The sequence below is a fragment of the Amblyomma maculatum genome, chromosome 1 (genome assembly GCF_055883805.1).
Source record: "Amblyomma maculatum isolate TAMU_Amacu chromosome 1, ASM5588380v1, whole genome shotgun sequence".
NCBI lineage: Eukaryota > Metazoa > Arthropoda > Arachnida > Ixodida > Ixodidae > Amblyomma > Amblyomma maculatum.
The window spans coordinates 222,764,929-222,780,062 of record NC_139344.1 but is presented as its reverse complement, the minus strand read 5'-3'; the positions used below and the strand labels follow the sequence as shown (position 1 = coordinate 222,780,062).

The 15,134-nt window shown below is 45.5% G+C and overlaps 1 protein-coding gene across 1 annotated transcript in view; it reads right to left on the bottom strand.

Annotated features, from left to right (window-relative positions):
- The window catches only part of LOC146205706 (putative RNA polymerase II nuclear localization protein SLC7A6OS), a 36,175-nt gene extending 23,681 nt beyond the window's left edge, over window positions 1–12,494 (bottom strand). Inside the window, exons 1-2 of the mRNA XM_084590365.1 lie at window positions 12,047–12,494; window positions 11,687–11,959 (exon numbers count right to left, since the gene is read on the bottom strand). Coding sequence (XP_084446491.1) covers window positions 11,687–11,959; window positions 12,047–12,214 — 441 coding nt within the window. The 5' untranslated portion in view covers window positions 12,215–12,494. The remainder of the gene's footprint in view (window positions 1–11,686; window positions 11,960–12,046) is intronic.
- Between the last annotated feature and the right edge of the window lie 2,640 nt (window positions 12,495–15,134).

Sequence of the window (15,134 nt, the reverse complement as noted above, 5' to 3'; positions counted from 1 at the left end):
GGGTTGTCCAAATCTTCTGACATAATGTATGCAGAATGTTAACAGCGTCATGGTTGAGGTTTTGAAGCAACTCAGCTGGAATGCCATCAATTCCGCTAGCTTTGTTCTGGCTGGCTAAGGCCCATTCAACTTCACTCTTCAGGATGCCCGGCTCGAGATCAGTAATCACAACCGTCTTATGTTGGGTTTGCACATTCGGGTCCTTCTTGTACAGTTCTTCTGTGTATTCCTGCCACCTCTTCTTTATCTCTGAGGCTTCAGTGAGGTCCTTGCCTCGTTCTTCCTTTATCATGCCCAGCTTAGCACAGAAGCTTCCTTTGATATCTGTCTTATACAGAGCCCTTGTGTTTCTTAATTGGCTGTTGTCCTCAACTGCTTGGCACTGTATGTTCAGAAAGGCATTCTTATCTTTCCTTGCTATTTTCTGAAAATCCGCATTGAGAACCTTGTATCTTTCTCTTTCCCCCATAACTTTTGCCATCCTCCTTTCCTCAGCTATTTGCAAAGCCTCTTCAAGATAACCAGTTTGCTTTTTTGCATTTCTTTTGCTTTGGAACTACCTTAGTAGCAACTTCTTGTATTATATCACGAACATCAGTCCACATCTCTTCGGGCTCTCTGTCTTCTAGATCTAATTCTTGAAATCGATTCCTCACTCGTAATTGATAGTCCTAATCAAAAGGTTCTTTAAAAGGTATGCAAGGCATGAATGTCAATTTAAAGGCTGCTTTCGTTTACAGCGCCTTCATCTTCGCAACATATTGAAGGCACTCCAATATTTGCATATCAATCACAGTTGCCACAATTTGGAAATGGCATTAGCTTTGGTCGTGTAGCAGCGCATCTAAAAAATGACATTAACCTGAACAAATGTCATTCGGTGCGATTGCTTGCTTTCTGCGTCAAAAAACCGCGATTCACGGCCCCCGTCGTTCTCGTGAAGCATCACTGAAACTTATACAAACATGTTCCTGGCAAGGTTTTATGTGTGATCGAAAAACCAACTACGCAGCAATTCTTCCCGGATATTGCTAAAGGTTAACAGCAGCGTTATATCTGTTGAACCACGACCAAAGACGAAAACACGACGCGTGCACATAGACGCTGACACGCACAGTGCCCGACCGAGCCCACCTACCCTGTGCGGCTTTGGCGATAGGCAGCGTTGTCGGCGTTTTGCGCATCGTGTATACCTCTGTCCCGATAGTATGTCCCACCAACATTAAAGGCAAAATGAGCATTGCCAGGAGGATAAGAGCCCTGTGAATTTAGGGTGTTAGCTCTACTGCTCACATTCGTTAATGTCATTTTACGCCGCAATTTGACCTTGAACTACATGTATTTATAGCAGCACGACAGCTGGCATGTACGCTGCGCCGCAGGCCAGCTGCTGTGGACACCTTGCATGCCAGCTGGGGTGGAGAGGAGGGCAGTCAAGGAAGCCTCCATAAGAACACTGTTCTTAGGGTGGTGCAAAGGAAAGGCACAGTATCTGTCACACTTCCTGGTGGACACCTAAACTATGCCATAAGGGATGGGAGGAAGAGCTGCCATAGTGGAGGGCCGTGGAATAATTTCGACCACCTGGAGATTTTGAACCTGCTCTGATCTCACATCAGCACCCACGTTCGAGCTAAGGAGCCTCCGTATGAATGCCGTTCTTAAGGCGGTGCCAACTTGGTGCAAGCGGGTACCAATTTGATTGGCCATGTACATTGGGCGGTCAGCAGCTGCTAAATTAGGTGGGCTGCCGCCATTGTCCGGAGCCCTCCACTAAGAAAGTTTTTTTTTTTTAATCCCTTCTTCCACCCTCCCTTTACAGCATGGCAGGTGTCAACTCTGAAGTGCTACATACACTGTCTTTCCTTTACTCTAGACCAATTTACAATACAATTTTACTAATATATAAACAGCGGCAGTTTACTCCAGTGATCGCAAGGCTCAGTCCTTATATAATCGTTACAGCGCAAAAGAAAAACAATGAAACTAGCCTTGTATCTTATACCAGCACAGCTATCGCTTGGCATTTGGTTCAGCAGCATTGAACCCATAGTTTTGAAAGCCACTACCAGCGCAAAGAATACAAAAAAAGAAAAAGGACGTTGGTAGTGTGCACATGTGGTGTCCTTTTCTTTCTTGTGTTGTCTTTGCGCCATACTGGTTTTCAAGTCATGAACCAACTCGCCCCACAGGCCATCATTCTAAACCTTTAGTTTCTTCAAAAGATAATCAATGAAAGTCACAATCCGCCATTTCACAAGATGTGGCGCCCTCTGGGAAATGGTTGTAAAAATTTGTCTGCTGCTGGTTGAAAACAGCCTTGGGAGACGAAGCCACCTGCAAAATGGCTTTGCGTGTACTTGACAGCTACCGGCATCTGTCGCATACACCTGTCACGATTTTGAACTGCGGATGGCCCCTGAAATCTACTCCAGCTGCACCGATCGCGGAGGCTAAGAACTGCGCATGCACGGCTGACGGTTAGCAGCTGGTGGTTAGTTGTCAATACAGTGAACTAGAATACTTTCTAGTGACGCGAACGGATAGGAAACAGGCGTTTCGGGCATGCCGGACGCCACCAACCGCTGCTGGGGGTGCTGCAGTTACGTTTACTAAGACCGCACGCATGCCCGTAAAGGGAAGTCAAGGCTTCGGGCTTCGTGCTGCCTGCACATTTTTGCGATTTTGTCCTAGCATTTTCACTTGTGTCTTCCATCAAAACAACTAAGACATCTCAACTCTTCAAAAGTGCCATGTGCAGTTCGAAATTGCCAGGAGAAAGACTAACTCGCACTGTTTTGCTCCGAGATGCCAAAGTGCGGCTATCCGGACGCTCCATAGTTATCTTTGTTTCCTGCTCTAAGGCACAACAAACATCGTAGAAAGTAAGAACGAAGCTTGTGAAGGCAGGAGAAGCCTCTCACAGAAGCATCGGTAGTGTGCGAGCACCATTTCAAGCCGCATCTCATCCTGCGTGACTATGCGCATATGATCAATGACAGAAGTGCGGATAGCGCATAAAAGCCGCCACGGCACCTGATGCGGTGCCTACGCTCTTGCCGGGTTGTCCGGCATATCTTTCCGTCAAGCCCATGAAGACAAGGCTGGATGTGGACAATATTGATGCTGCAGAGAGTTGTGCTCAGTGCTGATTCTGCCCATTCAGCCTGCATTGTGGCATAAAATGATAGCAGATATTTTATATATAGGAAATGAATTCCTGTGAGAAATGCTTTAATCTTCTTTTGAACAGCAAAGATAAGTCACAGGTATTAAACTTGGCTAATTTTACTCATTTGAAGGACAACAGAGGCCTTTTGTACCCTTTGAGTGATACCAGTTTGTGGCTGGCCTTGAGAATGCGCGTTTACAACCTCCATCAGCCTAAATTAATGCAAACAGTATTTTGGATGCACTCAGTATGCTCCAGGCTACGCAAACCTGTCAACTTTGCAAACCTGCTCTGACCACTGTCACTGTGTTGCAGCTGAAATGACTGCTTCCTACCTAACTACCCGCATGCACTTTTTCACAAAATGTATTAACCAGAGCAACGACAAGAGACGTCAAGCTTCAAAGTGCCTGAAGTTAAACAGATGCTCTTAGGAACTGTTTGTGTTGTCAATAATTTCACAAAACAACTCATTATTGATGACTTTTGTCTGTGCAATCAAATATAACAGCAGTGGAGAAGCCTTGTCATGTATCAAAACTGCAGTTCCCTCTTCATGCATGCTATGCATGACACCATGAGGGATGAAATGATTTTAGCACCTGGCTTACTATAGCAATGCATGGTTTATAGCAGATATTGAACAGAGAATAATGGTGACACCACAGAATATCGCTGGATGGTCCGTTTCAAAAACATAGGTTCTTTTTTTAGTGACCACTTTGTCAAAAAAAAAAAAATGTAACAGCCTGAAGCTGCTCCTCACTTTTCTAATCGGTAAATTTCCTAACGCTACGCGGATATCAAGCTAAAATGAGTATTCCTAGTTACCTGTAGATACCTAATAATGCAGTATACTATAATCATCCTCACTGGCTAAAGGAAAGTTACTGCGACGTGCGAGGCTGAACAGATATGTGAGAACCCGTGTGTGCGCACTGTGCCTGGCCAGCAACCAGCAACTGGTGTGTCAGCCGTCCAGGCGCTTGCTTATGTGCGCTGTGCGTTGGGGCAGATACTGCGTGCACTGTACATTCTTTTTTGCTTGTGCCTCGTCTCGACCTGCTAGCGTCAACCTTTTATAAACATGCCAGTTAACGGAGCAAGTTAAGTTAGCAATCACCTAATTTATTTTCCATTTTGGCCGTCGGCAGTTGGGTTCCGAAGAAAACAGCTTGGAGAGGGGCATACGAATTCCGGCTCGCACAGCACGCTTCACTCGCCGTACAGCTTGCTGTATAATTCCTAAAGCACCCGATTCTCATGAAATGTACTCGTTTTGAAAAGAGGGCAGTGTGGATACAAGATGTATGAAGAAGTCAAAACGTGTAATATGTGCGTTCGTGTGATGAATAAATAAAGCTGGTCATCAGTAACCCATTATTAAAACAGTCCAAAATGGCATATTTCGTTGTTTCACACGCAAACCATGCCAACTACAGTGCGTCACCTGAAGCCACAAGAAAATTCGGTGCTGCAGTTCGATTGAATTAAATGTATACTACCCCACTTGAGGTAGAGATAGCAAGGACATGAAAAATGAACGCCACACCAGGTAAACTGGCTATTGAATAACAGAACACAGTGGGTCTGGAGACATAGAAGAATTAGGAGGTAAAGGCTGTAAAAGAAAAAAAAAATGCGTAGCCTAACAGGGAGGGAGAAAGGGGTTGGTGGGAGGCAGTGGGAGGCACGCGGCACCATGAAAAGAGCGACAGCGAAGGTGAACGAAGGGTTGAAATTTTGTGCAGCACGGCAAACGTACGACTGAGAAGAAAGCGGGCAATTAAAAACGAAGAAAAATGGAAATATATGAAAGGCAATAAAAAAACGGAAACAGCCGAGCTTAAGAACCAAATGAAGGCCTGGGAAGAGGAAAGCAGTGCACAAACAGGCTACAAGCGGGCGTGCAATCGAACGCGTATAGGTATAAAACTGTCGAAATTTAGGAGTCAACCACTTAGTGAAACTGCACATTAATTAAAGGACAAACCTTTTCTTTTTTATTTCAATAAGCTAGAATTTCATGCAACAAATGGCTTTAAATACCCAGAGATGCATGCCTACTTAAAACATTTAATCTCAATGCGTTATAGCTTGATGGTAATAGTTTCAGAGAATGTTTTCATTCTAAGTAGTTTTTTATTCTGCGTGCTCAAGCTACCGGTAATATGCAATTCATTTTTGCTCCCAGAAAATTGTTCTAGTCCTGTTTTGGTGCACATATAAAATGAAAAAAAAAAAAAAAAAAAAAAAAAGAAAGAATAGCTTTGAAAAAAAAAAAAAAAAAAAAAACGACGAAAAGACAGGACGCAGAGGCTATAGTATGCGCATAATTCGCTTCCGCTAGAACATTATTATAACGTCAGAACGTTATACTATATGGCAGGATATTCGATCAGCTCTTAACATGCTGCGAAAGAGGGGTTGTGAAGCCGGCACTCGATTTCTCACCTGGAACAAAAGCTGCACCATAGGCTCCAAGCTAGATCACAATTTACTCAACGATTTGACTCTGGTGGTTCACGCCTTTGGCAAGTATATATCCACTCGATTACTCATATTTCGTACCGAACACTCGAAAAATAAGCCCGCATTAGAGTCCGCATTTGAATTCGGCCTTATATTAATTGCTTGCGTATTAGGTGCTTGTCATCTTCGCATTTTTGCGTTTTCTGTCGGTGTGCGCCAAGAACAGCATCATACTTGCAAAGACGACGCGGAATTATAAGTGCTCTTCTTTTTAACTCTGTTCATCTACCATTTGATATGCTAGTAAAGTGTCCGCACTCAAGTGCCCACTATGCACGTATTCCCTCGTATGCGAAAGGTTAAATTTTTCGTATTTTATCTGAAGCATTGGCCTAGCTGTACTTGATTTTTTTTTCTTTGCATCTGTACACCTGGTTCATCCTTTGGTGAGTGGCACGTAAACAAATGTCCGCAACATATGTATTTGTTAATCACTAACAAAAAATAAATCCTTGAGTGGCGTATATGTTCATTTTTTTTTTTTTTTCCGGTAACCAGCGCAGTGCTTGAAATTATATGGTTATGAATAAATATGTTTTGCTCATACACTGTACTTGTCATTTGTATAGGCGGTGATTAGGGCACAGAAAGAACACCAATTAAGGAGATAAATTACAGATTACTGATGATTTAAGATAAACGTTCAGTCGTGTATTGATAAGCGCAAGCTGCAAAATATAGGCAGGTGTTCGTAAATAAGATCCGCAAAAAGAGCCCTCACAAAGCACAAGCTTTGATTCGCATGTATACCGTTTTTTTTCCGTATTTTAATAGCGCTCCTTACTAGAAGAACGAATACAAAACACCACGCTTCATTAGAAACAATGCGCACAAATATCTCATCTGGACGATTTCTGGCTGTCCGCAGGAATAAGAAACATTGAAAGAGTTTCAAATAGCAATTCAAACATCGCGCGCTGCTCCAATAGAATACCAAAGCGTGCACGACGTCTCCATAGAGACTTAAATGAATTGCAGGGATCAGTTTAATCACCTGGAGTAAGTAGCCTCTTTATTAAATATTGCACCAATTGTGTAGCATGTGAAAATAGCTCCAAAGAGAACCACGCCGCTCATCTGTACCCCCGCTATCACCGCAGCCACTACGCGCCAAACGTAGCACCCCTGTTGCACGTCGGTGGCTGTCATCGCAAAAGCGGCCCGCCCTCCGGTGCCGGTCGTCACACTGCCCAATTTTCTAGAGCACTGGAGCATCGGTACTATGGGTGCGCTCCAATTCGTAGACGTCTAGCAAGACTGCTTCGTAGACGTCTACACGTTTGCATAATGGAACATGCCTACCTGTCTACGCTTGGCATCACCTCGTGGCATAAATGTTGAACTAAAACGTTTGAATAACTATTATTGCTTTCTTTAAAATTTACGACAATACAGGTGAAAATCACGTTTCTAACGGTTCGTCGATTTTTTGCAGCAATAATATTGCGTTTAATCGGCACAACGCAGATCGACTATTACTTGTAGCAGACCGTAATGGGCCTGACACAATGGGTCAACCACAGCTTGACGAAAGCGAATGTTAGTCCGTTTTTACTTTTTATTATTGATGCTGAAGTGTATGTACACACTTCTCAGATGTCTCATGCATACAGCTGTAAGCATGAAAACATGCAAAAGACTGTAAACTTGAAAGGATTATGGACGAAAGGTGATAACTGGCTGCAGCAAAAGAAAAAGTTTGTGACGTTACACCTGTCGTCTGCAATCACTAGGCGCTGAAACCAAAGACAGCAACTCGTTTTAATAATATACACAATAACATCAATGCACAGCAAGTCGGTATTGTCAGGCAAGTTCATTGTTCCCAGATTATCTGAAAATGCCCGGAAGAGTTTGCCACGGCTACTACAGCAAGTGAGAAATATGCGTGCCGTACAGCAGCCGTCCCGACTCCCGGCGAGGTGCCCAGAAAGCGACCAGTTCGTCGATAATATCAAGACTCAAGAAACTCGTCGTCAAGTGAAAAAAAAAAGGCCAACAGCATCCAACACTAAAGCAAAAATCTCAACCGCACGTATTCCTTAGAGCGTGATTCAAGAATCTGCAGTGCTATGAGTCTCACGACCATAAAGGCAGGTAAATTAGCCTCTGGTAGCGCATACATTGACGTAACAACACACATTTGAAAGATTGTTCATATGCATACTTCAGCGTTAGCAGAGAGCACGACCACCGTACAGCTACTGCAACCACAGCAAGCACGACTCGCTCAGCGAGAACCGCGCATTGTCCGCCATGTTGTTTAGACAGCAAAGTAGTCTGCATCGATGTTGACTTAGGCCCGTTTCATATGCTGCGACTGCAGCGAAAATTTTCGGTGCAGTCAGTGACGCCGCAGTGCGATTTCGCACAGCGCTTTTATATGCAGCGAACCCGCGTACGAATTCGATGAGAGATACCATCAGGGTTGTTTTGTGGAAAACGCGTACGCAGAGCGTGTTTGATTTATATGCTCTGATGTATTTTTAGATTCTAAGTGATAATTCATACGTATTTATGAAAACGTGCAGTCTTTCAGCGTACAAAAAGGGTGTTGCTGCGCCGAATGAAACCACTCGGACGTGAAAACGGGCGTTTTATAGGGGCGCACGGTCTCCTTCGATACTGAGCGTGCCAAGCCCGTTGCACGTCACCGTACGTCACATGACGTCGCGACGCTCCTCGGCTCCTCATTGGTCAGTCACAGAACAACTGCACAGACGCTGCAACTGAATTCCAACCTGTTGGAAACGCCTCGGCGGCCGTTTCACATGATGCGATTTTTGCACTGCGACGCTGCGATTCTCGTCGGTCCAGCCGCAGAGCGAGCGTCGCTCCAGCCGCCGAGGCGTTTCCAACAGGTTGGAATTCAGTCGCAGCGTCGGCGCGGTCGTTCTGCGACTGACCAGTGAGGAGCCGAGGAGCGCCGTGACGTCATGTGATGTATGTTGACGTGAAACGGGCTGGCACGTACAGTATCGAAGGGGAGTGCGCGCGTCCTTGAGACACCCCTATTTTCACATCCGAGTGGTTTCATTCGGTGCAGCAACGCGCTTTTTGTGTGCTGAAAGACTGCCGGTTTTCATAAATATGTATGAGTTATCGCTAAGAATCTAAAAATACATCTGAATATACAAATATACAAATAAAACACGCTCTGCGTACGCATTGTCTACAAAGCATCAAGCAGCCCTGAGGGTATCCCTCACTGAATTCGCACACGGGTTCGCTGCATGTGAAAGGGCTGTGCGAAATCTCACTGCAGCGTCACCGACTGCACCGAAAATGTTCGGGCAGTCGCAGCATGTGAAACGGGCCTCAGGCGAAGCAGTCTTCGCGAGACTGCTTCGCGAGAATTGGAACGCATCCCAAGATGGCGGCTGCCCGGCTAGCTGTCTAAGTAGACGTCTACTAGGGGGTATTCGCCGCGAGATCGACCTAGAGGTGGCGCCACCGTCGCTCCGGTAGTGTGGATCGGCAGCCGGCGGCGCTTGCAGAAACGCACGCGGCGTAGGTCTGCTTCTAAGTTTACGGCGGGTTTGTTGGCGATGAAAACGTGTCTTCTGCAGTATTTCTGCAATATTGCAGAAAAAAAAGCCAAGGATTTCGCCAATGCAGTAGAAGAAGCGCGGATTTTATGAAAACAAAGCATGCAGCCACCAGTCTTCTAGAATTACTTTGCACGTTTCTTGCGCTGTACCGCGCTCACGCGCCTAATACTAACGCCTGCCTAATGACAGCTTTATTTTTCTTATCGACTTTTAAACAGTTTGCGCGTGTCACATGCGAGTGAGACAGGCGAATTTAGTGTCAAGCTCACGCAGATACAAGGTTCGTGCTCTGACTTGCAGTACTTTAGATTGAATCGAGAAAGCCTGTTTATATATCGTACTTGACTCTATGATTAAGCAGGTTAAATGTATAGCACTGGCAGCTTACTGCATGGTGAGTTGCTTAAGACTGGGTGCACATCAACTATGGCCCCCAGATAACCACGCACAAGTATTCCCTAAAAATGAGATCACGCCGACACTATACAGGAAACCTCGCTGCACAGGAAAGCTGATTGTTCACGTATACAGCGCTGAGTGGATTGAATTTGCCGAGATGCTATTTGCGGCCACTGTCATAGAATGTGATAGTGTATTACTGCATGAGCCACTAACTGTAAACGATTTCCTGAAACCGAGGAAAGTATAAGGGATTTCTGATGTGTGTGATGTTAATATATAACAGTAAATTAGTAGTGTAATTATTTTGTTTTGCAATGCCAGTAAATTTCACCGTGTGAGAAAACTTTTACACACTTGACAGAATTTACAATAATCGGCGGTTAATTTTCTGTAACGTTAAAGTGCAAGCTACGAATTACTCACTGCGAAGACATCGTTATAAACATGCGCATGGGCACTGTCATGTCCTGGGAAACAATTTTACAGGCTGAAAATTTCTTTATCACTAATTATTTAGCAGTGACTAAATCTTATGCGAAGTAAAATATTAAGGTTGCTTCCAAAACAGGTGCTGGATATAAAACTATTTCGAAAGAAATGGAGGGCATCTTATCATGCGACTATAAAAATGTAACTATTCCCAAACTAAACACTGATATTTAAGCCCGGATGAAGCTGTGTTACTCCCCTTGTCAGAAACGACGAGTTTGCTTGGAAGACAGCACTTGGACGAAAAGGGATTATAATGATTATAATTGGCTACCAGTAAAGTACATTAATCTAGGTGTATTATGTAATATTTACTGTAACAATTATGTGCAGGAAAGATGTTTACCAAACATTCGAGCATTTCTCTAAGGCAAAATTTGCTCACTACCACTTTTACGGATGCACAGAAGCCTTCAACAGCAAAACAAAAAAAAAAGCATATTGGCCCGGATTTAAAGCATGAAAGCGGCATCGGCTATGACGGATTGCAGTGGCTGGTTTTGGTGTCTTTTTTTTTTTTTTTTCATTATTAACACCACATTTGCCACGTGGGATTGTTTATTGTACAGTCAAATCCCACAGCAGAGGAGCGCCTTTTGAAACGGTTGTGATTGAATCCCCCGTTCTCGTAATCAGCAGTCGAGCGCCCTTACCATTGAGACACCGCGACAGAGGTTTAAAAGCCAAAAAAAGAAAGAAAAGTACTGACACAACTCTATCGTGCATACAGAAGGCATAGCAGGCATAGAGTGGTCTGTGCAAACTGCATTCTGCTATATGAAGCAGTCTGCGGTGGCATATGTTTTAGTAGCTGCGGTATTCCAAACAAACGGGAATATGCGATTTCTGAGCATTTGCATTAACTTTTATTGACGGCAGCAACCTGTTTTGCTTCGGCACGGCGCTAACGACAGTACCACTTGGTTTGAGACATTGCGTGTCAAAGGATCTCAAGCGCCGAAGACCGCGATGGATGACGTCCTTTCCAAGCATGACATACTCGATACGGACAAGTATATATATTTTTTTAATGAAGCGTGGGGTTATAGACTGTTCATATTTATTTTGCAAGAGGCATATAGGTAAGCAAATGTTTACAGGAACCGCGAAACAAACAAAAACACCCTTGTACACGCCGCATGCGCGCGCGTAAATCACTGCGGGCTGACACGCGACGCGAAAACGCATCCACACTGAGTAGGTTTCGCCGCTGAGCAGCAAGGTGGCGACTCTGCTCTATCTCGAGGCCAATTGGAACGCACCCTATGTCGCACTATTCCTGGAAAGCATTGAAAAGTTGACTAGATCTTGCAGTGGTGCCATTTCGCGGCGTCAATGAGCAACGGCGTGACCGAACGTCGTCGTTCGCGCCACTAGAAAGTATTCTAGTTCACTATAGTTGTCAACCAGGGGTGGCGCAGCATACGCAGAGTGATCTTGTGAAAAAGGCGGATTCAGCCTGAATCTTTCGCTTATAATGCAGACCGCAAACTGACCGGAAGCTTTAGTGAGCGATTAAAATTCGTTGCACCGAACTCACGCTCTCTTTTGCAGGTTGAGGACCTTCACTGTCCTCGGCGACGACGTCGTACAATCGAAACAGGCTTTTCGTGTCATCGTCGACTTCTTCAGTCAGAACCTCTTTGATTATGGCACGGCGCTTTGAAATTGTCTCGGTCCTCTTTTTTTTCGCTGCTGAACGTTGCTCCTCTCGAAGTTTAGACTGTAGGTCCACAGGGCGTAGCTTTGGGTCTCGTTTGAGTCGCTTCGCCTCCTTTGCTCTAAGGATCGTCTCGGTCGCCTCAGTCGAGTCCTGCGCCAAGCGAAATTAAGCATTTGGTGATGGGGCAGCGCACAATACCAAAAACACGAAAACCATGGCAAGGTTTGATTCACTTACCGGATCCATAAAGCTGCCGACGTAGTGAAAAGTGTACTCTGGTTCGGCCGGTTCGGCTCCACTTGTTGCCTCATCTGCGATGGCCGTCCGGGCAATTTTCGGTGCAATCACAATTGCATCCGGTGCCACCTCCCCAGCCTTCCTCTTGATTCTAACCGCTGTCGTCATGATTTTCTTCGGGAGCAATGCAAGGGTCGCGCACCTATTTCACGAAATCAACTGCTTCCGATTCATCAGTCCACTAGTGCTGCCTGAGGGACTCAAACGACACGTCAGGACCACGGTCAGGACGAATAAGATGGTGCCAACGGTGCGTTCGAGCCACCTCGTGACAGTCACATCTCGAGATCGCGAGCGTGCACTGCCGCGCAGACAAAAGGGGCCTTGCGCAGACCGCGGAGTACGCATGTACGCGCGGTACGCGGGCACGCGGGCATGCGCTTGACTTCGACTAGTGCTTTGGCCTTTGGCTATGGCTCGATCGCGAACCCGCCAGCTTCTGGCTTATTCCGATCGGGTCGCTCCAGTAGCTCCAACGCTTGTCAAACTGGCCAAACAGCAAGAACCCCTGTACTTAATACTATTAATGCTTTAGTTTCCTAGCAACTTTTAGCTTCACTCCCAGATTCTTGGATGTGTACGCAGGCGTACCCGGCATTGGTAGTCTTTGTAAAGTGTTCTGCAATCTTATCGAACCTCCGTTTGAAAAATTCTCCTGCCTCAACCGGAGGCTCATTGCGCTGAAACTGCGCAAAAAGCTTGTGCGCTGTTGTCCCCTTCTCTACGAGGTAAGTTTAACCATGGTGCGCCCGCGCATGCGGAGAAACCAGAACCGTCTGCGACGAAACTGAGGAGCAAAAGGCGCTAGTGTGCCGTGCGGAGGAGTCTCAATGGGAGGAGCCGGCCGCGCTGACGATGCCTTCCAACTTTGGCCGCCAGGGGCAGAAAAGTGGCAGGGGAGCAAACACTCCTTGGCTTTGTATACCGTATACCTGTGGACAGGAGCAACTGCCAAAGAGGAAAACAAAAAAATGGTAGAATGTATAGCAGGTGACATTAATGAGCTAGGAAAAGGATGCGAAATAATTATGGCTGTGGCTAAAGGTACGTCGGACGGACCCGATCGATGGTCACGTCCGACGGATCCGGTGCGTTTTTCTTCGGGATACGACGGACGGATCCGGGAAATATTTTTCAGAGGTACGGCGGACGGACCCGATCGGTAGGGTTCTTCCGACGGACCCAACGCATTTTTCTCCGATATGGGCCTTGGGATCCGTCAGGAAAGCCGGACGGATCCGAGATTCACAGATGTGGTTGTAGCAACAACCAACGTTTTTAGATCCCTTGGCAACAACATGGTAGCCATATGTAGCCAAATCGAAGTTGGTATGAGGTGTGCGGAGGTGTAAGAAGTATGTACTACATACTGCATGCGTGAAATGTGAAATTACAAAGAATAGTACAGTGGCAAGAATAGTGCCTAGAATGGGTGTTATACTACGTGATGGCATGATGATAGGTTTACGTGAGTTTGCGTGAGTTGGACCGCGGCAGGGTGGCAAGCACGACCAGAGCGCAAGCGCATGTAATCGCGGTGTTGACGGCCAGCCCGCGGCCCGCACGCCCGCTCATTTGGTCCTCGTTATCATGTGGATTAACGTCTATGACGGTCGTTATGTAGTTTTGATTCTTCAAAGTTTCGTCACTTCCATCTGTGATGAGATGCGTCACGTAACGCATCGCTTTCTGCTCGCATTGAGGTTTGGTGCTGCAAGTTCTACGTAGTACGTATACAAGCGGCGCTAAAAAAGCTGGGTGCCGCCGGAGTGTCTCTAGCCCAAGCATCGCGTCATTCGTGTTTGTTGGAGGTGTGGTTTGTGCTTGCCGTGAGATGCTGTGATGTACGGATTACTGCCTACTAGAGTGCTGTGTGAGACTACGAAGAGTGCTGTGATGAGTGCGCCGATGTCCGGACGGACATCAGTGTGTCCGTTTATGATCGGCGATGTTGCACGTGCATGTCAGTGTTTATTAGGTGCAGTGGTAATTTATTTACACGCGCTGTGCAACAATCAGACGAAAATAAGTCATCGACAATTTGTTAGCCTGCACTACAGAGCTCAAAACTCGGAAAATGGGAATGCACATGATGCAGTTTTCGCATGTTGGAGTGGACCGAAAAATAAATGCCCAGCCCACACCTCCGGGATGCGCATTACTACAAGTGAAATGGTTCAGGTTTCTGTAAAATAGCTGCCTGGCACAGCACCTTCCTAAATGTTCAGGCTTTGTACTATTGTTGAAGGCCACTTTATCATTAATAAAGGAACGAATATGCTTTATGTGTTAATGACTAGTGCTTTTTCAACATATGTTCATTTTTTTTTTTTCGTTTTTCCTTAGTTTCCTTTGTTTTTCATGCTAGACAAAAACAAATAGTACACTTTTAAACTTGTCAGTCCAAAGCTGAACATGAATATCTGCCATGCATGTGACAGCTTTAATGCTAGAAAGGTTGACGTGTATAGCATGTACGTAGACGCTGCGACATCTTAGTGGCACGTTCGGCTACTTGCCCCAAGGTCGTGATGTTTAATGCCAGTGATGGCAGTCACACTTTGGTGCAGGTGAAATGCAAATGCTTCTGTTTCCTGCAAGATGTCAACGCAAAGTACAAAGCCCGGGCAGTCAAATTAGTCTGGAGCTCTCCACTACGGTATTTTTCATAGCTACATATGTCACTTTAGGATGTGAAACCCTACATGCCACAGGTAGGCTGCATTGTTTTTTAGATTTTATAACCTCTCATCTATGTTTTGCAACATTTGGCTAATTTTAGTTCTCAAACAGTTGTTAAAGATGAAACCGAAGCAGTTCTTGGCATGGTGTCCTGCTTGGATTAATTTGCTAATTGCAGTTCTTTGAAACTTGCATCAATGCTGGAAAGTTCAAATAGCAGGCAGTTGAATTACAGGAATGATGCGGATCGTGCATTTCAGTTCTGACAAATGGAAAGTAACGGCCCCTTCCTTGCATGCATAGGTGCCCTTAGACAAATACATAGTCGGGTGTGTGATTGTGACGC